This window comes from Natrix helvetica (assembly GCF_964273705.1).
Source record: "Natrix helvetica genome assembly, chromosome: 6".
Classification (NCBI taxonomy): domain Eukaryota; kingdom Metazoa; phylum Chordata; class Lepidosauria; order Squamata; family Natricidae; genus Natrix; species Natrix helvetica.
This window is the reverse complement of record NC_138553.1, coordinates 18,081,288-18,093,384: the sequence shown is the minus strand read 5'-3', so window position 1 is coordinate 18,093,384 and position 12,097 is coordinate 18,081,288. Positions and strand designations below refer to the sequence as shown.

General features: G+C 43.4%; 1 protein-coding gene and 1 long non-coding RNA gene across 3 annotated transcripts in view; one reads left to right on the top strand and one right to left on the bottom strand.

The window, feature by feature from the left end:
- Nucleotides 1-1,195: 1,195 nt before the first annotated feature.
- LOC309394748 lies at nt 1,196-7,642 on the bottom strand. Its single transcript, XR_014175783.1, has 3 exons — nt 7,387-7,642; nt 1,912-2,389; nt 1,196-1,403 (listed from the first exon to the last, which is right to left on the bottom strand). It is a non-coding gene; the product is annotated as an uncharacterized lncRNA (long non-coding RNA).
- A 23-nt stretch (nt 7,643-7,665) lies between these two features.
- SYT10 (synaptotagmin 10) overlaps nt 7,666-12,097 on the top strand; it is a gene marked incomplete at its 3' end in the record, with an annotated part of 54,311 nt that continues 49,879 nt past the window's right edge. Inside the window, exon 1 of one of the 2 annotated variants that reach the window (XM_081958310.1) lies at nt 7,666-7,865. In XM_081958310.1, the coding sequence (XP_081814436.1) occupies nt 7,730-7,865 (136 nt within the window). In that variant the 5' untranslated portion in view covers nt 7,666-7,729. Of the gene's footprint in view, nt 7,881-12,097 lie in introns of both variants that reach the window. The other variant, XM_081958309.1, reaches the window with a different exon arrangement.

Genomic DNA, 12,097 nt, shown 5'->3' with positions numbered 1-12,097 from the left:
ACACTGTTACCTGGCTAGTAGCATAAATCACTCATGCCTTTGGTTAGTTAACTTGAGTCCAGAAGAACCTCAGAAAAGGAACAGGTGTCTTCTTTTTGAGGAAACAGTACATACAGATTTTGGTAGCCTACTGCCCTTTCCTGTCATGTGCAACTGGAGAGTTAACAAGCTCATCATGAAACTTTTGGAAGGCTGTAGAACTCACTTTTTAACAAATTGATAACACGCCTTTGAAGAATTTAGCTGAAATCCTGAAAAGATGGGACTAGCCAGAGATTCCTTCAAAATGAGGAACTGCAGCTCTCTAATATTGAAACCTGACAAGCCATGTTAGCATAACCAATGGTGAAATTTGTTAAGTGTTATAATTAAGCAACATCTGAAGAGCTACTGTAACCTAGGTAAATCAATTTTGAATTTGACCCAGTACAATGTAGCATTATATATTCTTTCCTAATCTAATCCAGTGTTTCCCAACCTTGGCGACTTTAAGTCCTGTGTACTTCAACTCCCAGAATCCCCCAGCCAGCATAGCTGGCTGGGCGATTCTGGGAGTTGAAGTCCACAGGACTTAAAGTCGCCAAGGTTGGGAAACACTGATCTAATCTAATCTATCCTATGACATTTAGTTATTACAAAGCAAGTTCTGCAACCTGCCAAAAGCTCCATGAGCACTTGATTTTCCAGCCACAGAAGACAGGTACCAATGGAGCACCAAAATCTTTATTTGCTGGTTCCAGTAGTTTGCAGGTATACATTCTAAGTCTCAGTCCCATTGCAATTAAAACTGGTTGAACAACCCAACATTAAAGTCTCCAGTCTAATGATCATTTTTAATATCACTGTAGGGGAATACAACTGTACTGTAAATGCAACTCAACTGTTTTTCCTTGAGGAAGACATTTCGCTTCTCATTCAAGAATCTTCATCAGTTCTGACAGAATGTGAGGAGGCAAAACCAATTAAGCTTCTTGGATGAGAAGCAAAATGTCTTCCTTAAGGAAAAAAACAGTCCAGTTGCCTTTTGAAAAAGCACCTTTGAGACAACTACCCTGTTTCCCTGAAAATAAGATCTCCCCAGATAATAAGCCCAATCACACTTTCGAGTGCATGCACTAAAATAAACCCTCTGTCAGCGTTCCAAATATCATGCAGAATTAAATCAGAGTCCAAGGCAGAGCTATCCTTAAAGTTCCAATTTAATAAGACAGACATGTTGGCAGATCTGTGGAAATCCCAAATCTAAAGCTTCCTGGGATTCCACCCAGTTGAAAGTTCATGATCTTATACCCACACAAATAAATCCATCACATGGTCCAATCTTCTTCGCCCACGCTGGCATTTCCACCCATCTAGTTCTGGTCTGATGCAGAGGTGCAGAGACAAAAGATGACCTTGGGCTTCTAGAAAGGAATGACAACAACACATTCCACAATTCTACTCCTTTCTATTCCCCCTCCCAATTTCTACACTAATGAAACAGCATAATGAAATAATAGAGAGTTGTGGCAGGCCAAAGATCCAAAAAAGGAATATAACTGCAGGCCTGACACCCTCCCCTGAAAATAAGCCCTCCCTGAAAATATTGCAACACAGCAGCAGCCATGAGGTGACCATGCTCGCTGCCTCCTACCCCCAAAAAATAATAATACCTCCCCAAAAATAAGGCCAAGCGCTTATTTTGGGGGTCAAAAGAAAATAAGACTTATTTTCGGGGAGACACGGTATGACCCAGATGACCGAAAATCTCCAGAGATACAATTGCGTTTACTTTCATTTAATAGTACTTTTCATACTGTTTTTATCAATTTTTTGGTGGGGGATGAGAACCTCCAATCACATTTTGGACCATAATTCAAAAACATTGCTTGTCTTTACATGAAATATTTTTAATAGGAGGACTCAGACAACCTTGTGAAATGATCTGCAGAGTTGCTTCAACCAGTGGTCAGCTAGGCTCTTTTCCTTTACCAGGCCCTGCCTTCTCCACATGGTGTTTTTAGTGTCACTGAATGCAAAACCTCACCACATCTTATCGTGTTCTCTGGTATTTTTGGAATGTTTCCATTCCAGCAGTTCCAAATCCTCTCTTCAGCAGGGATGCAAATTGCTAGTAAGTAAAAAAAAAATGACAGATTATCTCGGTGGTATACCATTATGCGTAAGAATCCCCCTAGAGGTATTTGTCATGATTCACTTGATAAATTGCTGTTTTATGTCGTGTTAAACACAGGGATAGTCCACGAAATTAAAAAGTGAGGACACAGTTCAAGTGTGTTCAAAACCATTCAAGTTCACACATCATACTAAGCTGTAAGTCTTCTTTTCCCCAAGCTGAAGGTCTCACATTTCTCCTGTTTGTCCCCATGGGGTATGTCTTCCAGGATCTCTTTGGACAAAAAGCCAGATATCAATAAAAATATTAATATTGTTAATATTAATAATCTATAATCCAGACACTTGCAATGCACTGAGTACATGATAGTTCAACAGTTATGCAATATATGTGAATCAGGGCTTAGTATTTCACTCTCTGTTTCAGGGAGTGACAGTAATAAACCCCTTTTCTAATGATCACATTGTAATGAATTAGATACTTAATTCCATATTCCATATTTTACATATAAACAAAACCATCAGCTTCATCACAATAAAATGACAAAGCAATAACTAGCAAGCACATTCTAAACAGAAGTCTGAACCTAATTGCAGCCATGTTTTCTTTACAAATCTTATGAAACCTTAGTGCTAAGGAAAGTTAATTTAGAATATCCTGCAAAATGTATGAGCTAGTTTGGTGCAATGGTTAAGCTACCAGGGTAGGAACTGGGAAAAGGTGAGCCCTGCTCCAGCCTTTGACAGGAAGTCAGCTGGGTGACTTGGGCCAGTCCTTGTCCCTTAGCTCTAGAAAGGAAGCAATGGAAAACCACTTGTAAAATCTTTCCCAAAAAAAAACAAACCTGTGGAGAATTGCCCAAGCAGTTGCTAAGTCTCAAAAATGATTCAAAGGCATATGTGTGTTCATAGTCAATCATTGCCTGGATTCATACATTATATCAGGCAGTGGTGAAATTCAATCTTTTTTACTACCAGTTCTGTGGGCGTGGCTTGGTAGGCATGGTGTGGGAGTGGCTTGGTGGGTGTGGCAGGGGAAGGATACGGCAAAATCTCCATTCTCTCCCCACTCCAGGGGAAGGATATTGCAAAATCTCCATTCCCTCCCCACTCCAGGGGAAGGATACGGCAAAATCTCCATTCTCTCCCCACTCCAGGGGAAGGATACTACACAATCTCTATTCCCTCCCCACTCCAGGGGAAGGATACTGCAAAATCTCCATTCTCTCCCCACTCCAGGGGAAGGATACTGCAAAATCTCCATTCCCTCCCCACTCCAGGGGAAGGATATTGCAAAATCTCCATTCCCTCCCCACTCCAGGGGAAGGATACGGCAAAATCTCCATTCTCTCCCCACTCCAGGGGAAGGATACTACACAATCTCTATTCCCTCCCCACTCCAGGGGAAGGATACTGCAAAATCTCCATTCTCTCCCCACTCCAGGGGAAGGATACTGCAAAATCTCCATTCCCTCCCCACTCCAGGGGAAGGATATTGCAAAATCTCAAATTCCCCCCCCCCCGGGGAAGAATACTGCAAAATCTCCATTCCCTCCCCACTCCAGGGGAAGGATACGGCAAAATCTCCATTCTCTCCCCACTCCAGGGGAAGGATACGGCAAAATCTCCATTCCCTCCCTACTCTGGGGCCAGCCAGAGGTGGCATTTGCCTGTTGTCCGAAGTACTCAAAATTTCTGCTATCAGTTCTCCAGAACCTGTCAGAACCTGCTGGATTTCACCCCTGATATCAGGCCATAACATATAATTTCTTACGTTTAGTCGTGCTTTTCCGTCTCCTAGATTTCCTTCAGATGGGTAAACTTCAATGTCAAGAATTCTCAACAATTTTGTGTCTATGGCACTCTGAACACTGAAGCCCACCCCTCTGAATGACAACCCAGGTTGGGGAAGACAAGTATCCATGGTGCCTTTCAAATCATGATTTAATGGTAAAATTAGCCCAGACAACTGAGACTTGTTCAAAAATATAATGAAACCATGGGTTAAATGCATAAGTGGTATTCAGTAGGTTCTGACCAGTTCTGGAGAACCAGTAGTGGAAATTTTGAGTAGTTCAGAGAACAGGTAAATACCACCTCTGACAGGCCACACCCCCATCTATTCTCTCCCTCCCAAGTCCCAGTTGATCAGGGGGGAATGGAGATTTTGCAGTAACCTTCCCCTGCCATGCCCACCAACCCATGCCATGCCCACCAACCCATGCCACACCCACCAAGCCATGCCGACAGAACCAGTAATAATTTTTTTTGAATCCCACCACTGGTTAAATGGCATTAATTCAGAGGACAGGGTGGGTCCTAGCCATGTTTGAAATATAATTTAAAGTGATTGGTTAAGTAAACCACTGAATGAAGTTGGAGACCATTCAGTGAAGCTGTTAGTCCAAGGAAGACAAAGAAGGCAACTGATAATTCACAGTGCAACTTGGAAAGCCTACGTTCACAGCAAGTATGAAATTTAAAAGAAGAAGCAGGAGCAAACAATAAGGCAGAGGAGTATTACATCCATATCCTGCTCAGAGGTATCTGACTAGGATACCTGTGCTGTATTTTGCTGCATTTTACTGCCTCCTAGACCTTGGTTCATACATCACATTCAGCTGTGGTTTTCTTAATCATGTTGTTCAATAAGGCAACGTGGCAGGATTCATACTTAAGTCACCCAAAGATCATACCTGTGATTATGAAAATGTATATTCTTTCCTTTGGAGATATTTAGAACTTCATTCATTTAGCCAAAGCTGTCACAAATGCAACCTGGAGGCTTTGCTCTAAGAGTGCTCTTATAATTTCACGCAGCTGTTCAATCAGTTCATAAGAATAGAATGGAATGGAATGGAATAGAATTCCTTATTGGCCAAGTGTGATTGGACACACAAGGACTTTGTCTTTGGTGCAGATACTCTCAGTGTACATAAAAAGACAAGATACACTCATCAAGAATCATAAGGTACAACACTTAATGATAGTCATAGGGTACAAATAAGAAATCAAATCATAGTAGGAAACAATCAATATAAACCACAAGTATACAAGAAGAATCAGCTTGTGAATTATCCGTGTTGTGAATTATCCATGTTCATCTAGTATTATCTAACAACGTATCTCAGATACGTGAATTTCAGTTCCTATCATCTCATCCAGGACAGGTTTTTTTTAAAAAGGACTGTCTTTTGAGAGCAACAGCTATATATAACTGTTTTTATCCAGCCTGAATGTCCTTATAAAGTCCTACTAAATCAAGGTTACGTTGCATGATGCCCTTCAGAGATTTTGGACTAAAGTACAGTTAATTACAAGGGGCTCTGGAGATTATATTCCAAGACATTTAATGACATTTCAGATAGTTTAGTTTTGTAGTTTATATCTTTATTCAACAGTTTCAGTATTATGGCAGTGGAAAGAGGAGAAACAGTGAATTCTATCTCTATATCTATGTCTGTCTGTCTGTCGGTCGGTCGAGAGAAAGAGAGAGAGAGATGATAGAGAGATAGAGATAAAAACTGACTAGCGCCAATGATGTTATCCAGTTTGGGTAATGAAACATCTGCAAGAAAACAAGAAAACTCAGAGAGCACCAAGCCCCCCCCCCTCCCCGATGTGGGCCTAAACTACGAATATTCTCCTTTATTTTTTTTAAAAAAGAAGCTTTTAAATCAGCTCCGATTAAATCTCAGTCAAATGCAGAGGTATTTGAGTCCCAACGAGTAGCTGAATCTCCACCCATAGATTTAGCTGCATCATTTAACTGGGCAAACTCTCCCAAACTGTTGACTCTCTTTCAAAATAGAAATGTGTAATAAATACAAGGAAAAGAATGACAATGTTGTCAAACCATGGACTTTAGCCTTCACTGGGCATTAGAGGCAGCAAAGAAGAAAAACATATGTTGAATATGTTCCTGGCCCGCAGCTCCTCCTGAAGAAACCGTTGCTTTCCCAACCTTGAATTCCAGAGGGATCCTGGTCTCCAAATCCCACCTCATCATAGCTCTGAAAAATGCCATTTTGGGGAGAGTTGTGGGCTTCATATGTCTCTCTCCCTCTCTTTCCCCCTCTTTCCCCCCAGTTCTCTTTTTCCCTCTCTCTCTTTCTCTTTCTCTCTTTCCCCCCTCTCCCCCTCTTTCTCCCTCTCTCTCTTCCCCCTTTCCCTCTCTTTTCCCCTCTCTTCCCCCTCTCTTTCCCTCTCTCTCTCCCTCTTCCCCCCTCTCTCTTTCTGCCTCTTCCCCCCTCTCTCTTTCCTGCTCTTTCCCTTTCTCTCTTTCTCCCCACTCTCTCTCTCTCTCTCTCTTTCCCTCTTCCCCCTCTCTTTTTACCCTCTCTCTTCCCCCTCTCTTTCCTTCTCTCTCTCCCTCTCCCTCCCTCTCTTTCCCCCCTCTCTCTCCCTCTCCCTCCCTCTCTCTTCCCCCCTTCTTCCCCCCTCTCTCCCCCCTCTCTCCCCCCTCTCTCTTCCCCCTCTTCCCCCTTTCTCTCTTTTTCCCTCTCTCTTCCCCCCTTTCTCTTTCCCTCTCTCTCTTTCTCCCCTCTCTCCCACTCTCCCTCTTTCCCCTTCTTTTCCCCCTCTCTTTTTCCCTCTCTCTCTCTTCCCCCTCTCTCTTTCCCTCTCTCTCTTTCTCTTTTTTCCTCTCCCTCCCTCTTTCCCCCCCTCTCCCCCTCTCTTTCCCTCTCTCTCTTCCCTCTCTCTCCCCCCTCTCTCTTTCCTTCCCTCTCTCCCTCCCTCCTTCCCCCACTCTCTCTTTTTCTCTCTCTCTCTGTCTGTGTGTGTGTGTGTGTGTCTGTGTCTGTGTCTCTCTCTCTCTTCCACCCACGCAGGCACTGATATAAGGTGCTGCCTTTCTGCCAGCCCCCCGCAATTCCCCATGCCCGTGTCCACCACGGCGCCACGAGTTGCATCTCCAGCTTTTCCAGAGCCGGGTCGTCTCGAGAGGCTAAGCTGGACCTCCCGCTGGCGCCTCCACACCGCCATGGGGTTCCTCTCCCCTCGGCCTTGCCTGGCTCCTCCTCCCTCCCCGGTTCCCCATCTCCCCAAGCGCCAGCGGATCCCGTTCGACGGGCTTCCCAGGAACGGGCGCCGCGCTCATCACCTGTACTCCTCCCAAGCACCCGCGCTCTGCTGCCATTGGACCAACTGCCTACCGATGCCCTCAAGGCACAAAAGGCGTTGCTAAGTGCCGGGAGGTGTTTTTGGTTTTAAAAGCCTTTTCCATCCCAGTTAAGCGTCCTTGTTCTTCGCAGGGAAATCTCGACTCACTTTGCAACGTGCGGATCGGACTGTTCTTTTCTCACTGCTGCTAAGCACATCTCTCTCTCTGCTCCTCGTCCCTCCTCCTCCTCTTCCTCCTCCTCCTCCTCCTCCTCCCGCTCCTTTCGCACTGATGACTTGAAAGCTTGGAACTCTCCGGGTTTCACGGGGTGGGGAGGTGAGATGCCTCTTCCCAGTCCTGCCGCGGGCGACCATCCAAGAGCCAGAAGGTGGAGGAGGGCAAGCTGTCCTTTGCCCGTCGGGAGAACCATGGCTCAGATGGAGAGGAGGAAAGAGAAGGCTTAAAAAAGAAAGAGAGAAAGAGAGAGAGAGTGGAAGAGCGCTCAAAAAGATGAGTTTCTCCAAGGAAGACGGGGTGAGCGGCTTATGCCACAAAGCTCTGCAGATCATCTCCGAGCTGTGCCTGGGAGGCCAAGTGGAACTGGAGAAATGCTCGGGCATTTTTCCTCTGGAGACCTCCAACCAAGGTATAAGCGGCACAGGTAGAGTAGCAGCTCGCTCGCTCGTTCGTTCGTCCCGGCTTCTTCTTCTCCTCCTTCCCGTTGCTCGCGTCTCCTCTCGTCCCCCTTCTGGGCGAGCGCTGCGCCGTTTGCTGACAAAAGGCAGGAGGACTCGCAGAGAGGCGTGGGGGAGAGAGAGAGAGAGAGAGAGAGAGAGAGCCAGGTTTCCTCAACTAATGGCATCGGGGTTGTGTGGGCGTTGGGAAAGTTGTTTCCCTCTTCCCTGCCTATTCTGCTCCCTGGAGAAGAAAAGGCAAAGGGCGAAGCGCCTCCAACGTTTGGGCTCGCGCTTTTCTTTTTTTCCCCGGGCTGGATTTGGATCGCGGACGGGGACCGGGAAACCCTGGATTCAGCCCGAAGCCTGTGGGCCGGCCAGAGGTCTTCACTTCCCAATTCACCCGAGAGTCGGGGGAAAGATGCGATCGACGTAGAATAGAATGGGATGGGATGGAATAGGAATAGGAATAGGAATAGGAATAGGAATAGGAATAGGAATAGGAATAGGAATAGGAATAGGAATAGGAATAGGAATGGATGGGATGGGATGGGATGGGATGGGATGGGATGGGATGGGATGGGATGGGATGGAATGGAATGGGAATAGGAATGGAGGGATGGGATGGGATGGGATGGAATAGAATAGAATAGAATAGAATAGAATAGAATAGAATAGAATAGAATAGAATAGAATAGAATAGAATAGAATAACAGAGTTGGAAAGGACCTTAGAGGTCTTCTAGTCCAACCGCCTTCTTAGGCAAGGAAGCCTACACTACTTAGAATCTCTAAAGCTGGCGGGGAGAAACAAGGAGGAAAGACTTGGTGAAGTTTAGGGGCTGCAGAAGTTTTGCTCCTTTAAATCCTTGACTAGTTAGTCCATTTCTAGTGTTGTCTTTGGCCATCTTGGAAGCACACTTTATGTGCCCAGAAAGACTGTTTAGGGTTGCTTTGGGCCAATTCTAAGAATAAACCTTGGCTTGTCTTTCTCCAAGGTGGTAACAATTGCTCATCCGCCAGACAACAAGCCTTGAGCAAGGTAGCAGCATAGGTGAAACCTGCATCTTCTACCTCACATTTTCTTTATCCACAGCTCTGCCTCTTGCTAACCAGCTCTGAAAGGAATTACTGTTGTGTGGGGTTGTGTGTTTACAGACGGACACATTTTTGTGGTAATCTTTCCTTCTTGGTTTCAAATAATTGAGGATCAAAGCGGGGAACGTTATGATTTATTGCAAAAGAAGAGAGATTTTTAAATTGAAACTTCTGCTGTCACATTTGTTGTTGTTGTTGCCGTTGTCATCATCAAACCATCATCATCATCATCATCATCATCATCATCTGTATAGGAACATTCCAGCTAGGTTAGAGAGACTTAAATATGTAGGAATGGGAATATTGCTATGTATTTAGACTCCCTGGCCCTTTGCTCCTGAGATCCTCTAAACAGGGATGCCCAAAGTTAGGTGCAAGGCAACAGGTGGCAGGAATCAGTAGGAATGCTTCAGACGTGTTATTGGGAGAAAAATGTCCTATGGGATAGGGAGAGAGAGACAGAGACAGAAAGGGAGAGAGAGAGAGAGACCATTGGTCTGTGCAGATAGGATTTGTGTGTCCTTGCCTTCCTCTCAAAAGAGGGAGGGTATTTCCTTTTGTTTTCCATTGTATCTCATAAGGTCAGAATAATAGCATTGATTAATCAGGCAGCAATCTATCTTGTCCAGTATTTTGCTTCCAGCAATGGCCAGCCAGATGCCTCCCCAATCTAGAGCAGAGAGGGCATAGATCAGAGGCAGGACACATGCTTTGCACGTAGAATATTCCAGTCCTGGTAGCTTGCTTTTTTAAAAAAGCTAGGAAAGGGTCTGTCTCTGTTTGTTGCTAATTGGAATGCATAAAAGTGAGCTATAGGTAGTTTGGGAGTGGGAGGGGAGCATACGAGCTGAATCTGGAGCCAGATAAGACAGAGATGTTATAGTTAAAGAGTCAACAGCTCTAGGTGGATTTCCAGTTGTAGATAAATGTCTATGGAGATTCTCAGTCATCCAGGTCATGGTTGTCCCAAAGGTGCTTTTTTTCCAAGAAGCAACTGGACATTCTGGTTTTTCTTTTAAGACATTTTGTTTCTCATCCAAGAAGTTTCTTCAGCTCTTCAGAGTTGAAGACGTTTTGCTTCTCATCCAAGAAGCAAAATGTCTTCAAAGAAAAAAAAAACAGAAAGTCTAGTTGCCTCTTGAAAAAAAAAACACCTTTGGGACAATTGTAGATAAGTTTGTATTTCCTCTTAAAGTTACCATATGCCTTATGGAGTTCTTGGGAACTCTATACATGCATTATCAGAGATCAAAATTGTGTCCAAAAGTACTACTTACATGTATATGAAAGTGAGTGGAACTCTCTTCAGATCTGCTAATTCAGTGTGGCAACAGAAGATGTAACATTCCCCATATTAGAGATTTAACTTTATAACTCTTCCCAGTTTCAAATAGTCACACCTTCCACTGAATACTCATAAAAGGCTCCGGTGGTGTCTTTTCTGAATGAACTGGGGAAGATCAGAGCATTTTGGTCATTTTAAACTCTACCAATGATGCAGACTTGCCTTAAATTTCTTTTGTTATTTCTTTTTTCTAGAGCAGTGCTTCTCAACCTTGGACATTCTAAGATGTATGGACTTCAATTCCCGGAAGTGCTGGCTGGGGAATTTTGGAAATTGAAGCCCACGCATCTTAGAATTACCAAGATTGAAGCACACTGCTTTAGAAAAATCAATACTTTTTTCACGGCATAAGTTTTGGAAGTGGTTTGCTATTGCCTTCTTCCTAAGGTTCTCACAGAGTCACCCAGCTTGCCCAAGGCAAGACTAAAACTCACAATCTCTCAGTTTCTAGCATGGTGCCTTAAAACTCTACAGCAAACAGGCTCTCAATATAAGAAGTCTAAAATATTGATACCCCTTTATGTTGAGCTGTCATGAATGAAGTGCAAAGAGCAACTGACTAAGGTCTGGGATAGTGTTCTCACCCTTGGCAACTCTAAGATGTCTGGACTTCAATTCTCAGAATTCCCTAGCCAGCATCCAAGTTCACACTTCTTAGAGTTGCTAATGTTGAGAAATACTGGCCTAGGATAACATAAGCTATTGTTCCTGCTATATTGGTTGCCACTTTGTTTCCAAGCCCAATTTAAAATTCAGATTTGCTCTTTAAAACTGTTAAAGTTGAGTTCTAATGTTTATTTATTTGCTCTCAATAAATCAGGTCTTTGTTACGTGTCTGTTGATTGAAAAAAGGCCATTTTGTGGGTATGGGGGGGGGGAGGCTGTTTTGATGGTGACTTTATGCCTCTATCATTCAATTGGGTACTATTCAATCCACGGTTTTATGCAGAAGTAATATATTTGAACATGGGTGGTAATTCACTGATCGATTCTTCAAGGAAAATGTGTGTTCAAACTTTCCCATCCTTAATAATATAATAACCACTTCCAAAATTCATATTATAACCCAAGTTCTGTCAGACTTCACTAACCATTAGTTAATTCATAATTCATCATAACTCATTAGACAAGGATCTTAAGGAGGTCTGGAAACCACTATGAAGTGGTATGTAAGTCTAAGTGCTATTGCTATCTGATGAATCCAATTTCTTTTTTTAAAAAAAATAGGCCACAATCCTCCAGATGTTCATTTTATCTTTGGTAATGTTCTCAGGAATGTTCAAACTGAAAAATATCAATAACAGGCCAGTATGAATGAATCGATCTTAACTGGAATTTCAAGATTCCAAGAACTTGTAATTCCAACATCTTCAAGATTTGAAAAGTTTCATTCCTAGGCTATAACACGGAAGCATCAAAACCAGTGGTGGGATTCAAATAATTTAACAACCGGTTCTCTTCCTTAATGGTTTCTTTCAACAACCAGTTGATCAAACTGCTCAGAAAGTCAACAACCAGTTCTTCCGAAGCGGTGCGAACTGGCTGAATCTCACCACTGAAATTCAAGCCATATGTATATGCTCAATTTTGCATGAAGGTGAAAAACAGCAGAAATGATGTCTCCCTTAGAAATTGTTAACCTGAGTTTGGTTTAGGTGAATAGTTTTAACAGCTTCACCACAATGATTTTTAAAACATCCATCCCTGCTCATTCTTTTAATGCAGAGATGCAGAAATGCAAAAAAAAGATTTGGATAGCAAT